Genomic DNA, 27,870 nt, shown 5'->3' with positions numbered 1-27,870 from the left:
TGGGGAAGAGTTGGGAAGATTAATAGCGTTTACGACCTATCAACGGCTAAATCATTACAGACAGAACAAAAAGTAATAAAACAGGAAATCATCCGTGGTCTTTTCAATGGCACCAGCCCACTAATTTAAAGAAATTATGGAAAATAAATCAAGATGATTTGACGAGAATTAGAAACGTTGTCTTACAGATGCGGATCTCGTATCATAACTTTGTCCTATAACCCGGTGAGAATTTAGAGCTTTTCAAGACACCTGTGACACTGTTGGTTACGTTAAATATTTGTTAAGTACTTCTGCACGTGTTTGATCTCTCTTTATAACTGATATGATCGTGTTGGCCGCGTGTCCGGTTTGCTACATTTGCGGAAAAGATTACTTGATTGGCTATAGAGTGCCAGCCGTCGAACCCACTTACACATATGTGAACCACGGCATGAATTTACTTCTTCCTGAACGAGGGGTTATTTCGACTTCTAAGAGCGCGTGGACGGGAAGCTAAATTGTTCTACAATCAAAATAGTTTATTTTATTTGTATTTATTAATATACATAACGTAGTTCGGTAAGCTTAGATGTTAATTGTCAAGCAACAAAGATAAAGGGGTCGGTTCATTCCTTGGTCCATCCTAGATTTTTTTTGTCGCTATTCACTCCACCTCCGGCAATGATTTGTCCATGTGAAAAATTCCGCGTCGCGCCGTAATTCCAAATCCAACTATTCGAAAGATGCAATGGGACCATGTCTACTAAAACACTTTAGCGTTCATACCAAACTGCAGGTTGATAACAGCTTTAATCCTCCTCAAATCACCGTATCACGATTCTGGCCTTGTGACACGGACAGCCATCCTGATGGAAGGTGCCATAGCTATCGGGGAAGACATCAAGCATGAATCAATATAAGCGGTCCGCAAAAGCTTCAGTTAGTCCACAGCTGTCATGGTGCCTATCCCATGTGTCAAGGAAGCCCAGGTGAATGCTCCCCACATAATGTATCTTCATAATACCGTTCCCACTGGTGCATTTTTTTCGGTCAGCCGTTCTCCTGGGCGGCGGTGTATCCAGACATGACCACTGAGCTGGTGTAACAAGAACTGTAACTTACCCGACGACGCAACATGTTTCACTTATCCACTGCCCATTATCGAAAACCCCTTCCCCACTGCAATCGTAACTGATGATGTCGTTGAATCAACAAGGGAACACACAGGGATTGTGTGCTGCGGAGCTCCACGTTCGACAATGTGCACTGAAAGGTGTGCTCCAAAATGCTTCAGCATGCACCAGTATTGTACTCTGTCGTTGTATCTGCCACACGTCTACTTAACAGCATGGGCAAGCCTCCGACCTCCACGTTCTCTTATGAGGCGTGGACGTCGAACACCTTGTCGTCTACATGAGGTTTCGACGTCCTTCAACCACTTTCCATAGACGCGCACAACAGTAGCACGCAGACAGTAAACCATCTTCGCCGTTTACAAGATGCTCGTTCCCAGGCGGCGGATCATAACCATCTCCCTTTGTGAAGGTCGCTTATGTCAGTTCATTTCTCAGTTTGCAGCCCATAACGTCGCTAGAACGATTCTCCATTCGTCTCAGCTCCACTCATTTACTTCGCTTAAGGTATGTCAACACGATGTGTCTCTCCACGTACGCAATCGCAGTCGCATAGGAATGAAAGGGCATGCATAAAAGTTTGTGGAAAAACACATGTAGGCATTTCCCTCATTCCGCAAGCAGTCTACTATCGATAACCTCCTTTGCCTGAGAGTTTGTGCTGCGTTTATTGTGATGAAAAGGCAACAGAAAGAGGAAAATTCAAACGCGAGTGGCTCTGGCTCTGAGCACTATGGGACTCAACTGCTGAGGTCATTAGTCCCCTAGAACTTAGAACTAGTTAAACCTAACTAACCTAAGGACATCACAAACATCCATGCCCGAGGCAGGATTCGAACCTGCGACCGTAGCGGTCTTGCGGTTCCAGACTGCAGCGCCTTTAACCGCACGGCCACTTCGGCCGGCCAAACGCGAGTGTAGGTAAAGAAGTATCAAATAATAGGAGTACGAGAAATATCAAGTGACGACGACGTTTTGTTTGCAAATTTTATGAACAAGTCACAGCGAGATTTTGGATTTCCTGCTTGTGAAACAGCAGCGATAAAGCTAGCAGTAACATTTCGTTAGCTAGTAACTCACGACACAAATACCAGTTTGATCTATTTATTTCACAGTTCAAAACAAAGCATTTCATTGATTATTCCTGAAATTGAGAAATATTTAAGGGAGGTTATAAGCAAAAGCAATAAGTATTACGCACGGCCTCCATTTTCACGAAATTACGCATACAGAAATGTGCACGCGCAGTTGCGCTGTTGGAAATTTATGCGCATGCAAACAAAAAGTTGAAAAGAAAGAAGGCATCGTGTGGGCGCAACTTTACGCGTCACGTGTCCTCATCGTCAGCAAGCAGCATGGCGGGCAATGGTCATTTGTTTTGGCTCACCAGTCTAATTTATTGTTCAAGCAAAAACAGACATAAATTGAGAGTTGTTCTATAGGAAAATATCGCAACCAGAAGTTTAGGCATTGATAGCATGGCACGTAACAACATAAGCTGTATGTTTTCAATGCGTTACTTCGTATATACAAGTACTTGCCTTCGTAGATGTCCTCTTTGGCTTCCAACAAACAGCGGCTCTGTTTTCTCGTTGATTGCCGTGAAGCTTTTCAGCAAATTGCGAAACACCAGTGACGCAGGGAGTATGGACGACAGTGGCCTCAATCAGTGTTCAAGTTTTGAAACATAAATCGAAGAAACCTAATTACTGTACTCTCTTGGGTTAAATTGCACGAGGAGAGAGAAAATCAAATCGTTCTGAATATTTTGTTTAGTCAGGCACTGTCCGTAGAAAGGAAAGCCCATATTCCATTTACAGTGTTAGACCAGCCAAGAGATTTAATGTTCTGGGAGCCAGCTCAGTGGAATCGCATCAGAGAAATCTATAATCAATTTGAAAATAAAATTGTCTACAAACTCTCAAAAAGCACCGGGAACCTTTGGTTCTCTGTATAACCAGTAAAAAGATCAGTCACTCGTTGAAAATGTAGCTACTGACATTGAATACGGTGAAACGAGGGCACAAGTATTGAATTATGCTTTTCTAAATTGTTTCATGGAAGAGCAAACTTCTTTTTTCTTGTTTGCAACCCTGCTTCGATGTCCATGATGTAATTCTCCCTGGTGCTTGAGGGCACGACTGCCGAATGCAATGAATCTCGTTTCTCATTCTGTTCCATAGCTTCAGAGCCCCGTGTTAACACCAAGAAATGACATTCCGAATGTGAGCCTAATTGACCTTCGTAGCTGAGGCCGCCACCACACGGCACTCGACACACGGGGTTGTGTACGGGAAGAAACCTTCGTAACTACAACTGCGCCACACAATGCAGAAAATTACTAACCTCGAGTGATTGCATGGTACAATGTTAATTGTGATCCATCACGTAGGGCAACAAAATTAAGCCTGGCGGCCCTCTCGGAGTTATGTCAGAGGAGAAGCTTCCGTTTTGGCAGTGTGTGTCCTTGTTATCTTACGTTGGTGTTAAATATTTCATACCCCCAATGGTTTGTATTTTGTATGAACCATAATCCCTGTAGTAACACTGCAGTTCCTCTTACAACCACTACAGACGCTTCACCGGCCGTTATTATGGCTGAAGCGGGTGAAGAGAGAGTAAAGAGAATAAGTAGTAGTAGTAGTAGTAGTAGTAGTAGTAGTATGTACAGGTGTCTGAACCAGTCACGAAAGTTAGATTGTAATTTTAGGCCTTACTGATTGAAGTGCAATACGGATGAAAATGCTCAGGTTATTGCATCGGAATCAGAATGACAGCAGCAGCTAGTCTGTTGAGCTCGCAACAACCCAGAATGTTTTCGAGTCCAGCCTAGGTGTTTGGAGGCACCGTATGTTTGAGCTACGTTCGTTTAAAGTATCACAATATGAGATTTCATGTCATCTGCTGGACTCAAGACAAAATCGTTTTATGTAAATTAAGCAAGGGTACATAATTTCCTGCAGTTAATTTTTTTTCATTCAATTTTGCTTTCTGCATAAAAACACACTTTGGTTTTGCATGTTTGCTGTGGTATGCAGTCTTTCCCATGCAATCTTAATGGAACTATTCGTCTAATCGATGTCGCCCCCCGCCCCCCCTTTCCACAAACACACACACAAAAAGTGAAAGGCATTGGCCAAATGCCCGTAGGAGGAGGCAACTAGAAACAAACTGAAACGAATACACATCCATGAACAATCAAACCTCTTGTTCTGGCAACTAGTGCCGGAGGCACGACCCGATCCACAACGTGAAAAGGGGCGTCTGTTTTTAGAACTAAGCATACGAATACTCGACAAGAGTTCTCGAGAAAACTTCTCAGTTCTTTATTCACGGTTGGCCATCACTAGGCCATCGTGTGGAAGCTGATGCGTATTTAAAATGCACTGGTGACCATTTACGCTAATTCACGACCTGACAACACTAGTGAGTGGTATCTATGCTGGAGAAGATATTGCATCCCTCTAGGGAACTAATACGAGGGTAGTTCCATAAGTAATGACCCACACTTTTTTTCTCAACATATTTATTCTTAAGAGTTATAATTTGGTGAAGATATCAATCAACATTTGTTTTACATGCAGTATTTTTCTACATAGTCTCCATCACGTTCTGTGTCCTTACGCTAGCGTTGTTTAAGATAATGTATTCCCTGCTGGTTACAGTTATTGTCCTGCGCTCGTAGCCATGTTTTCGCTGCATGAATTACGCTTTCATCATCTTCAAACTGCGCCTCACGTAGAGAAACTTTAAGGGGCCCAAACAGATAGATGTCCGACGACGCCAAGCCTGAGATACAAGATGGAAGAAGTAATGATCTCCAATCCAATTTGACGGCGTGTTCCCGGGCTTTGATGCTTCTATGTTGGCACGTAATGTCGCGCTGGAGCAAGATTCATTTTGGCTTCTTCACAGGCCGAACAAGTCGGAAATGGTTTTGGACTTTGCTCATAGTCTTCACATATGCCGCTTGAATTAATGGTTGACCCTATTGGCAACACATCCTCTATAATGACACCATCACTACCTCAACACTGTCGTCATGACTTGCAGTACACTTAGACGCACTGAATTACTTTTTTTTTTTTGTGATTGCTGGTGGTGCGACTCCAGTGACTGCCTCTTTTTTTTCGGCTCAAAGTGATGCACCCAGGTTTCGTCACCCGTAACGGTCCACGGCAGAAAAGGCCTATTCTTTGGCTCACACTGCTCGAACAGCTCAGATGAAATGGCTTAAATAATAATAATAATAATAATAATAATAATAATAATAATAATAATTTTGTGATCTGTTGGAACCTGTCCTGAGCACACTTTGGAATATCCGAGAGTCTCCTTCATTGCACACGCACTTTCAATGCTCATCAATAGCTGCAGAGCTGACTGTCGAGTTCGGATGCGCCGGTCTGTACGAATAATGACATACACGCGATGCACCATGTCCGGAACAGTGGCATGACAAGACTTACCAAATGTGACCGGTTGTGGTGTATCTGCACTTCCTAACGTTTTAGCTCTCTTTACCCTTCGTCCACCAGAGCTCCTATGAACTGCAAAATTACAATACACTGCACGCTAATGTTTATGAGAGTTCACGACGGTTTCTTTTTCCACCACCAAGAATTGGGTTACAGAGCATTGCTTGTAACGAATGTCTTGCGTAAAATCAATTTTGGTGGTTCACTACGACTCCGCCATCTGTCGGAACTATTCCAAACTTCGAAAATCATCAAATATGAAGTACTTGAAACGAGGTTTTCCAATATTCGTACATATTTTAAGGGCGTAAAAATATTGGGGCATTATTTGTTGAACGATCCTCGTACTCTCAGTAGCTGTTCTAAACAGCGAGCAGAGGGTACTACACTGCTCTGCAAAACTTAAGGACGAGACAAATGTTCAAATGCGTGTAAATTCCTAAGGGACCAAACTGCTTAGGTCATCGGTCCCTAGACTTACACACTACTTAAACTAACTTATGCTAACAACAACAACACACACACACACACACACACACACACACACACACACACACACACACACGCCCCCATGCCCGAGGGAGGACTCGAACCTCCGGTGGGAGGGACCGCGTAGTCCGTGACATGACGCCTCAAACCGCGCGGCCACTCAGCGCGGCAGGACGAGACAGTTAAAGTAACTTAACATATTACCAAATCAGTGGAAATGAGTGAATATGCGGGAGTACGTTGTTAGAAATCTCCCACTCCTGCACAGAAAGCTGGACTTAACATCCACGGCATCAGGTCAGCGTGACTGCAGCGCCAAAAGGGGCTGGCCCGACAACACGAGGTAGTTGGAAATGCCGTGTGGCTAGGGACTCCCGTCGCGTAGACCGTTCGCCTGATGCAAGTCTTTCGAGTTGACGCCACTTCGGCGACTTGCGTGTCGATGGGGATGAAATGACGATGATAAGGACAACACAACACCCAGTCCCAGAGCGGAGAAAATCTCCGTTCCAGCCGGGAATCGAACCTGAGCCGTTAGGTATGACATTCCGTCGCGCTGATCACTAAGCTACCAGGGGCGGACACGAGGTAGTTGAAAGAATGGGAAAACAAGCGTGTGTCAATCGGCGAGCAGTTACGGCGCACTGTGGTGGTGGTGGCCTTCAATACAATATGACTGGGAGACAACATTCGGATGACTTCCCACGGGGAAGAATCATCGGGAAACTGGAACAAGAACGAAGTACGTGCATTGGGGGGGGGGGGGGGGGGCGGCTTCGGAACCACTGGCATGGCTGCCCGGAGTAGAAGCCGCAAACTATAGCAGCAATAACAGTTACATTTTGCAACAGGAAGGAAGGGACCCACGCCAAACTGAGGGTGTAATTGCAACTAAATTTAACAGGACTGCAAGGCCCGCAATCTCACGCTTCGCAGTGGCACCGTGACTGTGTGGGGGTGGTCTCATTGCCCGTTGACCAATACGTCGTTTTCCACTGACACCTCCATATCGACGGCACCGTTTCTGATTGTGCCAGGAGCATAAGGACTGGACCAACAAGGAGAGGGATCGCGTGCTCTTCTCGGATGAGAGCAGATTTAGCCTGGATAGCAATTCTGGACGTGCCCGCAAAAGGCGAGATACGGGAACACGTAATGCACCCAGGAAAATTTTCGAACAAGATCGTTCTGGTGGTGCAGGTGTTATAGCGTGGGCAGGCATAATGTTGAAATGGCGCACTGTCCTCCATATCTTTAAACACGGTGCACTCAAAGGTCAACGTGATTGTAACACTGTACTTGTTGCCCATGTGTGTCTTTTCAGGGGCGCATTAGGCACCAACTGGGAGACTGGACGAAAATCCGCTGCTCCATCGAACAGCGCAGATGGAACAGCTCTCGGAACGAGAGGATATTCGGCGAATGGATTGGCCTGCCCGTTCCCCCGATTTAAATCCTACTGAACACGTGTAGGATTGCGTCGGGTAGACGTACTGGAGCACATTCACATACACCAAAGACATTGCAGAAGTCGGCAACCGCGCCGGTGGAGGACAGCAACGTCCTGCCATGATAATTTCTTACCAACCTCATGACCATCATGGAAGCACGTTCCAGAGCGTGCATTGCGGTCCGTTGTGGTCTCACGCCCTGTCGAGGGGAGCATCATAATTCGCGGTGACTTCAGTATAATTATTTTATCTGAATAAACGTGTCATAGTTCACGATTAAAACGCCCGCTAGAGTTGTACAGTAATTTACTGACTGAAGGTCTTTCCACAAAAATGAAATCTTTGTGCAAAGATTTCAGTCAATAAATTACTGTACAACTGTAGCGGATGCTTTAATCACGAGCACTGCATGTAATAGTTGTAGATGTGACGCCAGCTAAAATTTATGGTAAACGTGTCATTTCTGTTCATCGCCCTTCGTATTTCTTTCGGTTTTCTTTTGTGGCATGCTGCAGCAATTCTTTTTATGTACGGTCCAAGTTTCATATTTGCTGTGACACTTCGCGCGAAAGTTACTTTCGTCCTTAAGTTTTGTACACTAGTGCAGTTCCTCAATTGCAGTGTGCCTTAAGGTAGGTGGTTAGAACCTACCGATACCGGACGTATCCTTTGACCCGTGACGTAATTATGTTGTGGCATGTGAAGTTAAACGAGTGCAAACAGAGACAGAAAAAGACAATGACTACATGTATTTTTCCTCTGTATAATTTTTTGGAGTGTACGTTGTGTTAGGCGGGTCAGCCCGACGTCTACTCTAGGTTAGGAAGTGACCATCTGGTTGTGACGATGTCACCACAATAACTATAATTGCGGGTATTTTATGGATATTGGATTTCGATACCTGTTTTATGTGCACTATTTTTGAGGGCGTCACGAGTCGACCAGACGCGCGGTATCGGCAGAATAATATGTCCTGGTCTGCATAAGCTGCAGACGTAAAAGATGGGGTGAAGAAAGTGGTAGGCATTGACAAAGAAGTGATGTTGATTGTACCTGCAGCAGGGCGAGGTGGAGCACGCAGGGGCAGGCGCGCACAAGCTGTCCGTTCTTCTGCGCGAGCTGCCGCAGCGCGCTCGGGTTGTTGCAGACGGCCTGCAGCAGCGCCAGCACGTCGCCACCTCCACCGCCGGCCGTGCTCTCCTCCTTCATTATCACACCGCCGCGCCACACACGGTACACACACAATAGCCACTGCACACCTTGTCCGTCACTCTCGTCTTACTCGCCTCCATGTCCGTGTTTCCCGAAACGATCAACTGCTTCGAGCAAGTTTTTGGTGTAAATTCAGAGGGGCATTCACTCATCTCACATCAAATTTATCAACAGCGCACAGACAACAGTGTTTCCCCTGACTATCAGAATGGTGCCGCCGAGGTGACAAATTCTGTCTAAAGCCAATTCCATCGTCCCAAAACCCGTGAGGGTGCCTTTCGTGGAAGAGGCTCCTGTAACGTAAAAAATAGGAATCAGTTTTATCCCTCAAATGGTCACTCCAAGATCAGGAGAACGGTCACTTTAACATAACTAAGAGGACGGCCGCGAATCATTACGCTGCAGCGTCGTTAAGTCGCCGGTGCCATGCAAGAACATCAATTAGATACGTGTACGTACGATTGGTTTTAAGTGTCTCCTTCAGGACACTCGTGTCATTTCCCATTTGTGCATCACCCAATGTGTTCGAAAAATTTAATGTGTACATAAGAGGTAATCTCGCAGATTTACAGTCATTTCCTAAATGTGTAGCCCATATACGAAAATAAAGCAACGTTTATATGGATGACGTCCTTGCAAACTCTGTAGTGAGTGTGAATAAATAAAAATATAAATCCATAGTAATGCTCTTGTTCCTTTTTCAAAAATATTTTTCTAATTATAAAATGTCAAATCAAAACGCCGTCAGCCGTCTAAATTTCCAGCTTTATGTTAGTTGTGCTACCATTTTCAGCATTACATTACGCCATCTTTAGGCCCCTGTGTAATGAGAACAATGATAACAGAGTAAAATATAGGACAAGAGGGTCGGTGTAAATTTTTTTAAGAAGTCAAATTATGTACTGTTACTGTTATATGTTTACTACATATAAGCGCTGTATATAATTTGATTTCTTAAAAAATTTACACTGCCCTTTTGTTTTACTCTGTTATCACTGTTGTCTTCACATAGGGGCCAGAAAATGGCGTAAATTGTCACAAACTAGTAGCACAAAAAATAAAAATGGAAATTTATACGGATGAAGGTGTTTTGATTTGATATTTTATACTGAACAGCCGATGTCCCGCAACCATCTTGTATAAAAATTTATATTTTGCCCTAGCTTAGGGTTGTTCTTCCTCTTTCTTATCTCCCACACAAACTTGTTTCATTGTCGTCTCCTCTATATAGCTGAATCCCCCTCCACTAATGAATAAGATGGAAACCAATCCTCAGTGCCAATGACAGACTTATCACCAAAGAACTACAATGTAACAGCGACAAAAACACCGGCCTTTAAAAGAGACTGCGTTAACTGAAAGGCTGGTAACCAAACAGACAAACAGCAAGCATCACTGGTCATGCTAAAACAATGGAACCTCATATTTTGCTTTTCACGGGTCATTCTCTCACTGTCTGGGGAGGGGAGGGGGGAGCGCGGCAACAAAGTACTACACCAAAGACATCGAAGCTCTAGGTATACGCTTCCATTTACGGCCTTACTGATACATTCTCGTGTAAAATTTAGCACTGTACAGATCACGTGGAACTCTTTTACCCAGTTGTTGACATCGAGGTTTCACATGTTTCGTATGACAGCTGCGCGGAGAACGACATACAAATACTCTGTTATAACCTTGGCCTTTTCTGTAAGTGCGGTTGATCATTCGTGTTTTTAACTATAGTTATATACACAAGTCTAAGTAGACGAGCGCAGGGAAAACAATTAAACCAAACAGGTTCACAAACAGAAAAAAAGTACAAAAATTGTGCAGACAACTAAAATTTATAGGTGATGACGCAAAAGCTCCGACCTAATAGCATGGGCTGAAGTCGAACCTACACAGATTTAAAACTCTTTTAACATATACGATTCATCGTTGACCGAGGTGATATTTAGAGAATATTAGACACACTCCACTGAACTGCGTGGAATGTTGATGCATGTACTCGAAAAGCACGAGAAACAGCTGGGAAGTCATTTTCTGGAGGAGGGTCAAAGCCACTTCGTGACACCCCAGTAACAGGTGGTTCAAGAACAGCCATCGACCACAACTTATTCTTCCCTTCACCTATTCCTCCTGCATCGATATGTGATGATCTTATCTAACAGTGAGACGAAAAACGGTAGTACAAAGGCATAATGTTCAATCTTATTTCCCCTGTACGACTTCTACCGCAGTTGACTTGTTTCTCTAGTTGCTAACATTCCCTGATACCCAGCAAAACGATACAGACTTCCCCTACTTCGTTTGTCCTGATGAGCAGATTTGCTGAAGGGTTGGGAAAGTGGTGGTGGTGGTGGTGGTAGATCGGGTTTGCAAGACATTAAACAGCATAGTTGTTTGTCCCTTTAACCTCATAATCAACGAGACAACAGAAGAGTTTTGCGAGTAATTTAGGTAAGGTACTGTTAAGAGATGAGATGCTGTCACAAGAAATAACCTGCACAAAATATGGACAACTGGAGGAAGAGTGTGGATACATATCCCCCAAATCAGGAACTGTGACGGAAGATGTACCTCGCGGCGACTCCTCCTCCTCTTCCTCCTCTGAATCGACACACCACGAGACGCTATCATTAAAAGAAATCCACATATTAGGGTAACAAGGGCAGTCAACGCTTTGGTGTACAGGATGTCCATTCCATAACTAAAAGTTCCAATTTCAAAACGCTGTAAAAAAAAGGGGATCAGTGCTCAGTATGGCGTCAAATTTGAACAGCGCATTATTGGCACAGGGGCAAACTTCATGAAAAAAAGAGACAAAAATTTGACGATTAAATAGCACTGTAAGCGTCACAATATGCACACCGACAGTCGCGTGGCACACGGCCGTTCCTCAGCTTGCGCCCTAGACGCCCGACATGACTGACAGCATGAAGAATCGCGAACTGCTGGGAAAGCTCTTAAAAGAATGGTGACTGTGCCCCTGTAGCCCTGCAGAAGTTCCGGACACTCAATGGTATGAAAGATGGCATTCGTCAGATGTCTGCTAAGTGTCTGAAGAAAATGATTACAAAATTCGAAACGACAGGTTCGTTTGAAGTGCAATGTGGCAGACGGCGGAAATCAGTTTGTCCGACGGCTGTCGAAGATGTGGCCACAGCATGGCAGGAGCGGCCAAGGGGTGGTGTTGCAAACATGCAGAACATTGGAGATGCCTGCGAGCATGGTGCACAAAATCCAACGAAACATCCTGCATTGCTATGTATTAAAAATTATCCATGTTCAGGAGTCGCTTCCTGCTGACCTGTCACTTGGAACTGGACAACGAATGGTCATTCAACATTCTGTGGATAGACGAAGCCCATTTCCATCTCCAAGGACATGTCAATACGCATAACTGCAGAATACGGGCAACGGAAAATCCGCACGCACAGCAAACGGTCCACTTAATTCTTCAAAGGTGACTGTGTGGCGCGAATTGACGGCATCGTTTACCGTAGGGCTGTATTTTTTTGAGGACGTGAGTCCTGCACGTCCTGTTACCAGTACAATCAACGGAAAACACTATGAGAGTCTTTTGCACACGAGTGTCGTTCCAACCCTTCAACGGCGTGGATGTGTGGGAAGGATCATTTTTATGCGAAATGGCGCTCTTCCGCACGTCACACAGCCAATGAAGCGGCTGCTGTAAGGGCATTTCGGAAATTCTAGAATTATCAGCAGTCATTTCCCTACAGACTGTCCGTCCGGATCACCTGGTCTTCAACAGTGTGACTTCTGGCTGTGGGGATATCTGAAACATGTTGTGTTCATTGGTCCAATTAAAAACGTACATGAATTGAAGGCACGAACTGTGCAATACATTCTGAACGCGACCCCCGAGACATTCCGATCTGTTGTAGAACAAGCTGTTTCTCGATTTCAACTTGGGGCAGAAAACTGTAACCGCCATACTGAATATGTCTTGCGCCAGTCTCACGACAATTAGAAACTGATGTCATTTTGCTTTTCATGCGGTTTTTTGTCTCAGCACAATTAAAAACAGATTTTTCATCCGATGTGGTACGACCTTCCTGCGGCGAATGGACTTACCACAGTAAGAGTGTCACAACTACTGTTGGCTGCCGAACTTGCGCAGTCATGTACAGTGAACAGTAGGGGTGGTGTAATGCGCAACTCAAACCATAGCCGTCGTACTGTGATTTATCTGTCATTTGTAAGGGACTTCATTTACGTTACAGCGCCATCTGTTGGTAATATTTTCGTTAATTCTTTTGTTCCATACCGTTTCCCTCTGCATTAATAATATTCCGTTCACATTTTACGTCATTCTGAACAGTGGTTCTCTTAGTACGGCGTCCTGAAAGTGGAAATTTTATTATGGACACCCCTGTAGTTCAAGTACAGAGACGCAAGATTGAGTATATTAGGGACAGCAGCGCAGCTTTGCGAGGATTTCACTGAGCCAAAACAAGCGGCAGGAGGCGTCCCCTCCCCACCTCCACCCTACACGTTGACGATTAAAATGGGTGCTTCAAATCAATTAGTAATATAGACTTCCCCATAGAAGGATAAAACGCGATCTGCTTTCGTTATATCGTCAGCTAGGGTCTGTAGTAATGAACGGACGAGATGTAATCACGCCGAAAGTCGAGTGAGGGGGCGCACGACGCATGTCTCCCATGGCCAGAAAAATAGGACCATGCCTTCTTGACCCTTACGGGACCGCCAAGGGTGCAAGACCCACTTCCATTTGTGGCAGCGAAGGGACCCAATCCCCCGTTCAAAGCAGGTAGTAACAAACATATTTCTATTCGAATCTGTAAAACATTTTTGTTGTTGTAAGTAAAAAGGAAAAATGGCTCTGAATATCTGTGTAAGCAGCGGTTAATAATAAAATCAACATTATGCCTATCTCACTTTGTTGAGCTTTTCTTAACACGTCCCGTTCCTAATCCATTACAAATGGAAATATTTCTATACGTCTTTCTTGGGTTCACAGCGTCATATTTGCACCTGGTGGCCAAAATCGGAATTTTTTCCAGCGTAAATCGGTTCCGCATTAATTCATTAGCATATCTACCAAGTTTCGCTGTCGTACGATCTTAAAACCCACACTGGACCTCCGTAACTGCACTTTCAGTATAACCACCCAGTATCTACTACGTATTCGCAAAACGTTCGTAGTTTTTCAGATACAGGCATCGTCAACGTTCACCTATCATATCAGTATCCAGCATCGGTAAACCAAAATTTTCCGATTTCATTTCTCGAATAGTAGTCATTTGCGAATGCCAACGCTTGCATCTTTCGCCACCAGCTCTGTGTTAGATGAAATTTACATCCGTGGACTCCTATATCAGCCCACACTTCAGTTCCAGCTTTCCTATTATTTTCTTCGGAGTCTGAAAACACAGTTGATGGAAATAATTGCAGACCTGGATTACCACATGGATCAACAACTGCTGAAGACATGCGCTGAGAAGACGAAATTTTCTTATCGTTGAACAAAGAAAAAAAACTGTAGGAACGTAATGTCTACAAACAAGCCTATGGATCGTAAACAGCTGACACAAAAACCTGATACTTGAGAGTACCGTCAACAGAAACGTATTGTATCACACTGACTTATTATTTTGACGTTTTCAGTTTCACAGAAAAATACATTGTTCTTGTCGGTATCATCATGTAACAACAAATCTGTTCCATCTTTAGTTTTCACACATCATGGAAGATGAACCTCCCGAATATTTTAGGTAATTTCGGTAGTTTTCCGCCTAGCTTTGTAAATGGATGTACGAAAGCTGTCGACACTTTTAATGGTTACGTCTTCCGTATGTTTTGCTTTCAGGTGATTATATATAAGTTTCCATGGTCTCACACATGTATCTTCTGTAGCTTCCCTCTTCAGATAAACTATTTTCTGCCTCTGAATTTTGTCACCAGCTATTTCCGCGTGGTTGTAGTAACCTTGACTCTCGAGCACATTTGTTTTCAACGAAGGCATTTTAACAAAAATTTTGCGATTCTTAATGTTGCACGTGCATCGCCCTACACCAGCTTTTAACGGTTTTTGGAATCAGAAAGCGTAACCTTCATGGAGTAACATTTCCTTCCCCAGTCTACTCACAGTAACTGCAAGAGAGGCGGAGGACACGTTCACTGCGAAGTGATCTGCCACAGACTGAAACATGAACCCACAAACTACCGCTACGAGGAGGCAGGAAGGGTTACGGGCTACTAGCTGATGGTAGACTTGTTCGTGGGCCTATCTGGGTGTGGGAGGCGTGAATCCTGCGGCCCGAGTGAGTGGCCATACCTTAAGGATGTTCCCGACAGTCCAGGTCACTCCGCATGTGCAATGAGGGGGGGGGGGGGGGGGGGGGAGGGGGGTGCCTCTTGACGTAATACGTAGTCAATGTGTCAGGTACGTATGACAAATACCGATGCTACATAGGGCTATAACTCCTCTTCAAAAGGGGCCAAGAGACGTTCACCACTTTTTGGTGGAGTTTTTATTGTTTTGTGTATGTTGAGCCGAATGTTGGTCATCCACTCTTCAGCCCACTTTTGTAAGACACAGCGACTCAGATGCAGCCAAAATCAGCTTCTAGCATTTGCACTGGCAGCTGGTCAATTGTGAAGGCTTCGTCATCTAATGAATCGTAACGATCATTGCCCAGGAGATCCACGTGGTTCGGAGTCCACAAGAATACCACAGGGCTTCCTGTGTTATGGAGGCCGTATAAAAGTTTGCTAACGACGGAGTCCAACGGAAGAGTAAGAGACATTAATCTGAAAAGCCTTCACACTACGGAGACAGTCACTGCAGAGGAGAATATTTCTGGCAGGTTGAGCTTTCTGTGCTGCTGCTACACTGTCCAGTCACATCAATGTGACCACCTGTCAAAAGCCTAAATAACAACATTCTCCCAATTGAGACGTGCGGAAAGAGTGTCATGAGGTTCTCGAAGGGCTGGGCTGAGTTTCTTGGTTGAGGATCTGTGGCGCGAACAGCCCAATCAAAGTGTCCCACAGATTCTCGATTGAGTTTTAATCCGGGGAGTTTGGTGGCCAGGGGCGTACGGTTAACACATACTTGTGCTCTGCGAACCACGCACGTACACTGTGTGCATTGCCCTGCTGGTAGATGTCACCATGCTGTGGAAAAACAAACTAAGTTTAGGGCTGTCCCCAAGGATAGATGCATTCTTGTGTTGATCCACTGTGCCTTCCAGAGCGACGAGGTCACCGAGGGAATACCCTCCTGCCTGGACCCTTCCGACGATTGTTGAAGGCTGTTAGGTTTCAGACATTCCAATGGAGCACACAAGGTGATTCATCTAAAAGGCCACCTATCTCACTCAGCGGACGCCCAGTTGCGGTATTGGCATGCAAATTTCAGCCTTCGTCGCCGATGATCAACAGTCAGCATGGTGCACGAACCAGGAGCGTGCTGCAGAGGACCCCATATGTACCAACGTTCGCTGAACGGTCGTTGAGGTGACACTGCTGGTTGGTTCATCTGCGCGTCAGTCGCGAAACAGCTGCACGTCTCCTCGCCTGTACACGTCTCTGCAGCCTTCCTTGACCCCTGTAATATATGGCCCATTGTACACCAAAGTTGTGTCTGCGCCTGTTTTGGATAGTGCCATTTTGCCATGCACCGTATACTTCAACCATGGCGGCACGAAGAGTTTGCAAACTTAGCCAGTTTGGAAATGCTTCCTCCCTTAGCGACGAAAGCCAAATATCATGCCCTTTTGGACGTCAGATAAATCGTTGCGTTTTCGCATTACGACAACAACTGCACTATACCCTCCACTGACAGTGCTGTCACTTGCCGTCTGTGAGAGGTTACTGCACGTTGACGGCTAACATAGGCGATGGTCACATTAATGTGACTGGACCGTGTTGTGTCGCCTTGTAGATGCCGCACATACAGGCAAGAGCCTAGTTTCGTACCGTCTTTGAAGCCGTCGGTACATCCTCTAGATTGTGTACTCGTACAGCAGTGAATAGAGACTAGGGGAAAGAATATTAGGACCTGTGTGATTCTTGACGGCACATCGAAGGTCCATTCGGGCTACACGTCGAGGAATTCACCATGTGCGGCTGGTCCCGGCGGAGGTTCGAGTCCTCCCTCGGGCACGAGTGTGTGTGTGTGTGTGTGTGTGTGTTTGTTCTTAGGATAATTTAGGTTAAGTAGTGTGTAAGTTTAAGGACTGATGACCTTAGCGATTAAGTCCCATAAGATTTCACACACATATTTGAACAATTCACCATGGGCAGAGCTCCAGCTCTTGGGTAGGCGAGCAAGTTTAATCTGTACGCTGCTATTCGCCCTAACAGTTCATCAAGAGAGAGGCTTTGGGGTTCTGGAAAAGTGTCGTGCAACGGGTACGTTCTAGGCTCCAACAAATCGTAATCATGTAGTTAATTAAGAGTTGCCGGAGTATCCTTAAAGGTGTAATACCTGCTTCTACAAGCAGACAGGGCTCGTGCAGAAATCTGAAGCTCCAGTCTCAACGCCAATTCCACTGGTATGCTCAGCATCTAGAAGGACTAAAACACCAGAAGGTCATGCTCACTTGTAGCGACTCATCTATAGTCTCATCGGGTTAAAATCAGTGACTGGTAAAATTTTACCAAAGTGTTTATCTGTTGCCGTGGATTCGTACCGAGTTAATTTCCATATACAAGTTGCCTTGAGCCGCTTTATATACGGTAATCTTGACGGTTTGTGGTCTAAGAGCAATCCTAGAAAGGGAAAGTACTGTACCACTTCCTTTTGTTATCCGTATATAACTCAGGGTGTCAGTGGGCAGGTGGACTGAGTTCCGCAAAAAAAATGTAACCCAGGCCCCCTGACAGCGGATTCCAGTCGTAAAATGGGCTCGGTTCTAGAACTAGATCTCCGAAATCCGTATGGAAATAGTGAAATTATATTTCTTGTTTCCACACCAACGAAGTCTGCGATAGACCATTCGTTCCATGAGCTTACGTAGTGTCTCCGACAAACTGCTTCGTCCATAGTTGTATATATTGTGGTAGTTTTTACCACGTTTAAATATTGCTGCAGTGATAGCGTCCATTGACCTGCTTGTGCAGCGTAACACGCAACGCGTGGCTTGGGAGAGAGGGAGGGGTTCAAAAAATGGCTCTGAGCACTATGGGACTTAACATCTGAGGTCATCAGTCCCTTAGAACTTAGAACTACTTAAACCTAACTAACCTGAGGACATCACACACATCCATACCCGATGCAGGATTCGAACCTGCGACCGTAGCGGTCGCGCGGTTCCAAACTGAGGCGCCTAGAACCGCTTGGCCACTCCGGCCGGCGGTGAGCGATATCTCTTTATTTTCTCGAGAAAGTATGAGAGATATAGTGGAGTTTATTGGAGTTCTTCGCGACACGGTTGGCGTCTACGTGCCGGAAGTGCGACTATTGCCTGCGAAGCTGTCTCGTGTTTCTCTTCTTCGTATGCTGCCGACACAAACCGCAGTCGTAAATTAAATGAAAAGAAACCACGAGTCACCAGCTCACGACGTTGACTGTGTTTTTCAGCCTATGCTGCCTGGTTTCAGCAAACAATGTTACCTATATTGTTATTGAATTTGTTCGCTCATTTGTGTACAACCTGTTCCCTTTAAAATTACCGTTTGAGCTTACCGCGCTGCGAACTCTTGACGTGTTCCGCTATTGGTTTTATCGAATGACGCACGAGCCATATAATTGCGCTCAATCAAAATGTAACACGATTCCTGAACTGTGCTTGGTATAAGCGCAGCAAATAAAAAAAAAAAAAACATACATTCTGTTAACACACGCCAACTGAAATAGAACCGAAATGAACATCAGGAAAATGAAACTTTTACGGTCGTACAATGCAGCTGTGTGTGTTGGAGACAACGGTACTTTCGCTTGCAATATATTCTTCTACAGGAAAGCGTAAGATATGTAAAAAATAAAATAAAACTTGTGTCACTGTCTAATAAATGAAGCGAACGTGTAACACATTTGCTACTAATACATACTTCTAGAGAGAAGCGTATAAAATCAAAATATAAATATTGGTTTAGGATCTAATAACTTGAGTTGGGTTCAGATCACAGTTGTAGGTTTCTTCGCACGTTTCTCGTTTTCTCACATTATTCTAAGACAGTGTGCACGCCATGCTACAATGTCCTTCCTCTCAACCACAGATGTCTTATTTTTACGTTTTTAAAACGAAGTAAACCTTTCCGTGTTTCTTCTCGACAGAAGTGTACTACGTTATCAACACTTTTCCATCTGAGCTTACTATTCGATAAAGTATATTTGTACGATGGCTATCCATTTCAGCAGACACTAAGAATACGCAGAATTAGTACCGCAGTTTGACTAAAATATGACTGTACTATGTCGAGCCACGTGCGTCAATCGGGTTGTCTAGTATCGTAACGCCTTTGGTCCCGTCTGTACGTAAACAAAGTTTAGTTCCACGTTCTGCCGTCGGTAACCTCAACAGAAACATTTTTGTCGGCTGCAATGAACACTCCTCCCTCCTAGGGCCTCTAATCTGTCTTTGCGATATACGTTCCATGACTCGCTGAATGTGACTGAGCTTTCCACTTCCGGTTTCAGCCAGTTCTCGGTCCCAAGAATAATTTGAGCGCGAGAACTTTCGTAAATTCGGAAACTTTGTTACGAACACTTCCACAACTTACTGATAAGATTTTAACAATCAAAGTGTCTTTACTCTAAACGTGGTCTGACTTCCCTTGTTCCCTTGCTGCTTAGCGAATGGCGCCTGTTCATCGGAGTGCCTCAAACTACTGTCTAACCTAAAAAAAAACTGTGCGCTCCACACGTGCTCTTGCTACCCAGCTATCTGCTTCCTTTGTGTAGTGTACCCCTGCCCTATCAAGGGGAGTCCTACAAATCCCAAACCGATAGTGGGGGCCTAGAAATCTGCATCCAAGACCGTCACATAGTCGAGGAATCATTTGGTTAAGACCTTCCTCTCGGCTCCAAACCAAAGAAACAGTGCTGCAAATTGCGAACTCCGCTTGCACCCCACACGTGAGGCCAGCAGTCTCCACCAGTTGTGCCAGCTGCCTGTATGAAGTATGATGTCCTCAGAACCCACGCGACAGGTGTCGTTGATGCCGACGCGAGTCACAACTTGCAGACGACTGCACCCTACACGCTTAACAGCCGCAGGGAATGTCACCTACACATCTCCGATGAGGCGGTTGGGAGCAGCCGTTTTATTTTTTCTGCTAGGGAGTATTGCCTTACAGTTGTAGGAATAGGTGGAGTTATACTGAACTTGCGATTGCAAGCTGCATCAGTGTTTTGGGAGATGACCAGAGCTGCAATGGGGACAGGTTGGCAGATTGTTACACTCACTGGTAAAGAGGCCATTGTACGTAATATCTTCGCGGATGAGCCACAGTTGGCATATGCATGTATCTTTTAGCGTATACATCGCCGGCATCCGTCACATCAGGTTAGCGCGCTGACTCGAACAGCAGAGGTCGCGGATCGAGTCTCGTGTCCGGCACGGCTTTGCATTTTCATCGTGCTGTAACGTTGTGTGTCCACATAAAACAGGAAATACTATAAATAAAACGTGTAAACATAATAATCAAGGAATGAGAACACTGCAGTGCTGGTTGTATTGCCTGTATCAGCCAAAATTTTAAAAAAAGCGTCGTGTAGAATGGTATTTTGGAAGAGAACACGGCGACACAACGAAAATTCAATTCCAGAGCACTCCTGCTATGTCACCAACAGGAGACGCTGGAAGAGGATGGCAGGTTTCCTTACCGCTACTAATGTATTACGGAAATTCGACTGCACACAGTCTGTAAGGAGGAACGAAATACTCTCCATAACGACTTCAGAGCGAATTCTGCATGTAAAAAAGTCGGAATGTAATAAAAATATGTGCAAATAATCTAACGGAAGAATCCCTCATAGCATACTTGGCGATCCATTCAATCATGGGTTAAATTGACTTCGCAAAAATGACAAAGTATGTGTCATTTAAGGTATACGTAACTGTCTTAACGGTCAATATTAAAATATACAAGCTTGCAATCAATCGCTAACGAGGAATACAGTCATCCCGAACGGAAATACAAGCTTCAGAACGAGGCTGTATGTGTTAATAATTACGTGAACCACTCTGATAGTTATGTGTGCCCAAGCACCCAAAACCGAGGTTCTTCCGCAGTCCACATATCAGCGGATGATAAACATTTATGCCTCTTTGACCTGTCTATATAACTAACCCGACAGATGTTTCCACATTTGGTCTGTTTCGAGTCACCTGCGCAGTAACAAGTACTCTAATAACTTCGTGGTCAATGCTCTAAAATACACAGTGCGACAGAGGTATTCGACATGTTGCATTACACTCTTTATCTTCATTTGGTATTTTGTACACTGTCGACGTTAATTTTGTTTCCTTGCAAATACTGGGAATACATGCTACTTTTATTCCTGAAAGGAACTAATTTAGAGTTTGCGTCAGGTAAGGCGGACGACCCTTACATTTGACGAAAGATTTTGATTATCGAATTAGTGTTTCCGATAAGTAATACTACGCAACTTGGCGAGAATTTTGCCCTGTGGTTAATAACATTATTGCATTTATTAAATGACAAGATGCCGTACTATGTGGTTCGCAAGCCAAACTACGGTGTGTACTTACTTTCAGATGCATTCGACAGCTGCATGGCAGCGCTGTGAGTAATTCATTTGGACTCTCTCTTGTCGAAGCAGTTCACATATGGAGGGTGAAACAGAACTCCGTCGACAACGTTTCAGAGGTGGTAGTACCGGTCACAATAACAAAAACTGCGTAGCAAACATGGGCTCTAAAATGCATACATTCAGAGCTACGAGCAGTTGTTCAGTAGAAGAGATATGTTTCACAGTAGCGAAGATGAACAAGTGCTCATAGCTCTGAAGATATGCACTCTGGAGCCCATGTTTCCCGCACTTTTTTTTCTTGTTTTTGTCCATACTATCTCCTCTGAAAGTTTCACGGTGGAATTCTGGTTCACCCCGCATAAATGGTCTTTTGTTTTTGACATGTGCTGATCCACTTTACTACCAGTTGAGAACGACCCGAAGTAACAACTTCCCCTAGTCTGGTGTATGGAAGCGAATCTCTGACATTAACTAAAAAGAAGAATACAGTCGGGTGAAATGAAATTTGTTGGGAAAGTTAAAGGATGTATTCTCAGAGATCAACTAAAACATATAATCAGAGAAGAACTTAATACATTCTTTATAAAAGAAAAAAAATAGACCAAGGATGGATAAAACCGAAAAAACGTATCAACAGAATGGTGGCGGACATTTTATTTATACAAGTAATCAATTACAAATATATAGGAAATAACCATGCAGAATGACCGACAAACAGACGACTTCAGTGACGAACGAACAGACACAGCCAACTAAGTGAAATGAAAAAAGAATAAGAATGGCACGAAATCCAAAACTGCAACAGTGAATCTAAAAAGAAAGTATAGTCAATGAAGTCTTTAAAGATTTTGCTTGCCTTTACAAATGTAAAGCTACGCTGGAGTACACTCCTTAGTGGAGTGCTGCCAACTATTTCATTCGTGGCTAAGGTAACATTCAATGAAAACAGCATGTGGTAAAGCTCATCAATATCACGGTCATTAATTCCAGCTTAATAACGAGCAGTGGCTATTTCTCCTCGATCTTACTCACGAGCAGGACTTCACCCCCCCCCCCCCCCCCCCCGAACAGTTCTATTAAGGACAATCCTTTGTCTCACAAGTGACCTGGCTTCGGACCCCAGCGTCGCAGTCACACATGCTGACAGCTCAGCAAAGGAAGTGGACAAATATTCTTCTAACTTCTAAAATAAGCTGCAAACTAGAGTGCATTATTGTGATCCATCATTAACGAACGTATCTATGTTGCAGAAGAAACCGGAGCCATTCCCATTTGGACGGTTACAGCTACTACAGAAACTACCAAATTTAAATCTTTTTGTCGCCCACATGCTGAACAAAACCTTTCGTTAGAACAATTAATAAGCGCTTAGCGAAAATTCGAGGTGGGTATTTTGCACGTCCGTATAATTTTATACTTTCCTTCTACGTAGATAACAAGAGGGATGAGGGGGCAGGCCTTACTGAGAAAACGCCAATTTACAGTAGCATTTGTCATAACACAATACAGGTCTAATTCCTACGAGGAACACTGAGTGCTGTCAGCTTTCGTTGCTTTTTTGTACCAATGATATTCGCAGTACAAGGCCGTGCGGCATTAATTCAGAGTCATAGGTGCCGAACAGTAGCAGTGTGGAACATCTAGCGACAGCTTTAGTTTCTGGAATTACGATTTCTACATGGACATCAGCTTTTGTGCTCCCTAAGGCACGATATGGTACATAGCGTACCTGTCTCATTTCCTCATTCCTGTTCATTTCTCGCTTGGTACGCGGAGTTGTCGACATCCCTCAGCATCAGCTCATTTCTATCTCCCGTTAGTCCACCTTGGTAAGGTCTTACATTCAAGAACTGATTTAATGAACGTTTTGTAGGCGACCTCTTTCTTGCGTGAATCACGCTTCCTCGAGATTTTTTCAATCAACTTGGGTCTGACATATTCTTTCCCCACGGTTAGATTTATGTGCCCGTTCCATCTTAAATCACTCTGCACAGAAATTCGTAGATGCTTCACTGTTTCGCCTAGTTGCAGATCATGCAATGAAACGATATCGAATCTTCTCATCCATTACACGTATTACATCACTTTTTTTTGTTGACGGTCAGGTGGCAGTGCTTGCAAACAGGCTACTTGCCCTTCTGAGAATGTCTCCTCCCCCATTAAGAACGACGTACTGCTCAGTCCAGTCGTATATCTGTTCCTATACACAGTATGCACTTTTCTTGTTTACAAGGAAACGATGCAGAACTATATCGAAAACTGTATGGAAGTCAAGTCATCGCATCAGCCTGAGTTCCGTTCCCTACTGCATTCTCGATCTTAGGAATGTACAGCACAAGTTCTCTCCCATTCGAAATAAGCTGATCCCAACAGCTGACGTGCTGTGCGTTTACAGAAGTTATCATACGAGAGAACACAATATGTTCCACTTCTCTTAGTCCCAGCTATAGTCACGAATTATTAATCACAATACAATCGACATTGCTGTAAGAGTTTCAAGTCTCATTACAAAGGTCACTACCCAAGTATTGAAAAATATCATCATTTCAGTTTATCAATAATACAGACTTAAAAGTGCCGTTGTGAGGTCGCTGCATGTCGTTTTGACCGTGAGAGATACGAGATCTAGTTCGGCCTACATCTGTGTAGACTTTTAGCCGTCCTGCTCTTGCAGTCCGTTGCCAGGGGTGGAAGGAGAAATGGAAAAACGACACCAGCATACTTAGTCGTGGCCTCGAAGACCCCACATGCAGGCCAGGCTTCCAACTACCTAAAAGAACGTGGTGTGTGCTCAACAGAATCCGATGTGGACATGGAAGAACGTACAAATTGGGACTCTCAGACACCCCGATGTGCGACTGTGGGGCAGCAGAACAATCTGTTGAACACATTGTGGAGGAATGTTCCAATAGATGTTTTAGTGAAGACTGGAACGACATAATCAACGCCTCGCCAACGGCATTGGATTGGATAGACTATTTGGATATCAGTTTGTGATATAATTAGTGACCATAATTCCTGTACATTCCTTTTGTTATATATAAATATTTCGTTTGTTGTGTAAATATCGCTGTAAATTGCATGTGTATTTCCACACGATAAATAAATAAATTAAAATAATAATAATAATAATAATACAGACTTTACAATCGATAGTACTTTTCATCCTTTGAAACCACTCATCAAACCACTTTCGCGAAATGATGTTAGCCAGGAGATATGAACATTCCACCGCATATTAGAGTTTTTTGTACATAAGAAATTTTCGTCTTTGCAGCTGTGTGTTCATTTGTGGAAACGAAGTGAAGTCACAAATGGCAAGATGGGAGCTACAGGGCGGATACTCTAACACGGTGAAGCATACATCAACTGGATAGTTATTAGGAATTGCTAAACTATGTGCTTGAGATTTGTACGTGTTTTCTTGAACGAAAGGCAAGCACGAATTTCAATACAAGGCTTTAAATTAAGGAAGAACAGTCAGCTTTCTCTGACAAACTGCTTGCCATTTTTGGACTGAAAATGCTGACATCCCGTTCTTTAAATTCGTTGGAATATCGCATTAATAAGGCCACATTTTATCGCCGGTAAGAATGGCATTCACAAAGTGAGACAAGCAGCTTTAGAATTTTAGTAATTTCTACCCCGTGAAATAAGAGAAGGCATCTGCGTCTCTTTCGAGGTGTTTGGCAGCCGCAAGATTTTCCTCACATTAGTATGGGTGTACAAAATGGTGTTAATTGGTATAAGTTACTCCTCTTTCTTCCGCTGTCCGCCTCCGTAGCTCTGTGGTCAGCGTAGATGGCTGTCATGGGAAAGGCCCGGTTTCGATTTCCGGTACTGCTAAGGATTTTTTCTTAGTGAGAGGACTGGTACGGCGTGACACAGCCTCGTGAGGCCAATTGAGGAGCTACTTGAACGCGTATTAGCGTCTCCACAGTCTGGAACGTCTGCAAAGCGACAGGGAGAGCGGTGCGCTGACCACATGCCCCTCCATACCGCATCCTCATGACGCCGCAAGGCAGAAGATGATACGGCGGCCGACAGACATACCTTGGGCCTTTCACGGCCTGGCGAAGAGCTCTTTCTTCCGGTGTGACATTTAACACAAATAAGAGGAACTCGTATTATAGATTACAACGTGTGTGTGGAGATTTCCAAACATTTACATAGCCCAGCTGTGATTTCTGATACTGAAAGTTTCCTCAGATCATTAAATGTCGAATGTACTTCTTTAAAGCCACAGCTGCCATCAGGAGTTGAATGTTTTGCAGACACCATACCTCGGAACTAACAAATGCATTTTTTTAAGACAAGCTTATTACTTCTAAACTGCAGCTTGTGCTTCATTACTCTTACTCCGGACACTTTACGTATAATTCCATTATCAAAATTTGTCACGTTCAAAGCAAAAATACAAATAAAGGATGGTTTACACATTTTCGAGTTTCAAACTATGTTTCTCGTTCCAAGTCGAGAATATGTGTAAAACGTTCATTTGTATTTTTGTCTTGGACAAGGGAATTTCTTTTTATACAACAGCATCATCTGCAAAAAAGCTCATGGAGCTTCCGATAATACCCACTACTTCATTCATACAGGCTGTCAAAAAAAGCTTTCTTATTTTGAGAGGATGTAGTACGGGCCAAAACAAGACAAAAAATGTACATTAAACATGGGTTTAACAGCTATGAGCAATTGATCATCTTCGCTATTGTGAAAAACATTTCAGCTACTATCAAACAGGTTGACTGGTGCAAGTTATCTTCAGTTCTGATCAAAAGACTTGCCTGTTCTGCTGTAGGAGGTACGATTCCAGTAACGGCTGCATATGTGGTTCATGCATGATGAAGCACCAGCCCATTTTCTGTGAAATGTCCGATAACATCTCACACAAACATTTAAAGGGCAATGGTTTTGTCGGGAAGATACACTACGTTGACCAGTTAGTTCCACCGATTTCAATCGTCTGGAGGCTCGATTGTAAGGACACTTTGATGAAAGCAGGTCCCATTAATGATGTACTAACATTACAGGAACGCGTCATCAATGCCTGCCAGCGCATCCGTGACAGCGTTTTTCAGAGAGTGCGTGATTCCCCGAGTCGTCAGACAGAAATATGCCTTACTATGAATAGATACTGCATTGAGAACCTCCTTTAGCGAAGGATCAGAACTGCAGACCGAATGTAATCGCAAACAGAATACCTTAGAAGCTCCGCTGTTTCACAGTAACAGAATCTGTTCTGATTTGTTTACTGCATTCCGTAGGTCAGTCGTAATATCAAATAACTTGCAGTAGAAAATGTGTGTTCCATAGTAGCGAAGATGGGCAATTGCTCATAGCTCTTACGATATGCATTTTAGATCTCATATTTACTGGATATTTTTATATTCTTTTTTGTTCATACTACCATTCCCTCAATATGTGAGTACTTTAACATCCTGCACATATTGTGAAAAGAACGGTCCTATAAACTGTCCTATAATACTCCCTCGCGGTACGGCCAAAGTTACTTTTACGTCTGAATAGCTCTCTCCGTTGAAAACGTTCGTCAAGTTACGAAGAACTGTTATGGACTTGTTGGTGGGGGTCACAGGAAACGCATCCTGTAATGAAGCTCTAGAAGGATTTTTTCTTTGTTTTTTTTGTTTTGGTTTTAGGGCGCAAAACTGCTATGGTCATTAGCGCCCGGTCAGTGACTTAGGAAAAAGCAAAAACCGAAAATGGAAACCAGCAGCAATGGGAACGAAACTCAAAAAATTGGAGAAACTAAAAGCAGAAGCAAGGTTTAAAAATCCACTACTGAAAGGGGTTGCTTGTCCCCAAAAAAAAAGCTTCAAATGACTGACGTCATTTCACTGGCACTAATAAACTCGAGAACGCGATCGACCGAGCGCGTGTCATCTGCTAAAATTGACGATATATCAGGCGACAGCTGTAGACGGGCGCGTAACGGAGTAAAATAGGGGCACTCAATTAAAAGGTGTCTTACCGTCCACAGCTGAGAGCAGAGGGGACAGAGTGGGGGAGGATCGCCGCTTAAAAGATGTCGATGGCTAAAAAAACAGTGCCCTATCCGGAGTCTAGTTAAAATTACCTCCTCCCGACGACGCGTTCGGGAGGAAGAGGTCCAAGCACAGGGAAGAGCTTCCACGTTCCGCAATTTATTATTGGGAAGTGTCGACCAATGTGCGTGCCATAAAAGAACAACACGACGACATAAAACGCTCCGTAGATCGGCGAAGGGAATCGATTGAACAGCTGGCCGAAGAAGAGAAACTGCAGCCTTGGCCGCAATATCAGCCGCCTCATTTCCACAGATACCAACGTGTCCCGGGAGCAAGAGGAACGCCACAGAGACGCCCCCAGGTGGAGCAAGCGCGCACAGTCCTGAATCCGGTGGACCAGAGGGTGCACAGGGTAAA

The 27,870-nt window shown here is 44.1% G+C and overlaps 1 protein-coding gene across 1 annotated transcript in view; it reads right to left on the bottom strand.

The window, feature by feature from the left end:
* The window catches only part of LOC124556050 (liprin-alpha-1), a 406,425-nt gene extending 397,683 nt beyond the window's left edge, over window positions 1-8,742 (bottom strand). The window contains exon 1 of the mRNA XM_047130083.1: window positions 8,587-8,742. Coding sequence (XP_046986039.1) covers window positions 8,587-8,742 — 156 coding nt within the window. The remainder of the gene's footprint in view (window positions 1-8,586) is intronic.
* Between the last annotated feature and the right edge of the window lie 19,128 nt (window positions 8,743-27,870).

The sequence above is a fragment of the Schistocerca americana genome, chromosome X (assembly GCF_021461395.2).
Source record: "Schistocerca americana isolate TAMUIC-IGC-003095 chromosome X, iqSchAmer2.1, whole genome shotgun sequence".
In the NCBI taxonomy this organism is placed as follows: domain Eukaryota; kingdom Metazoa; phylum Arthropoda; class Insecta; order Orthoptera; family Acrididae; genus Schistocerca; species Schistocerca americana.
This window is presented reverse-complemented; position numbering and strand designations above follow the sequence as displayed.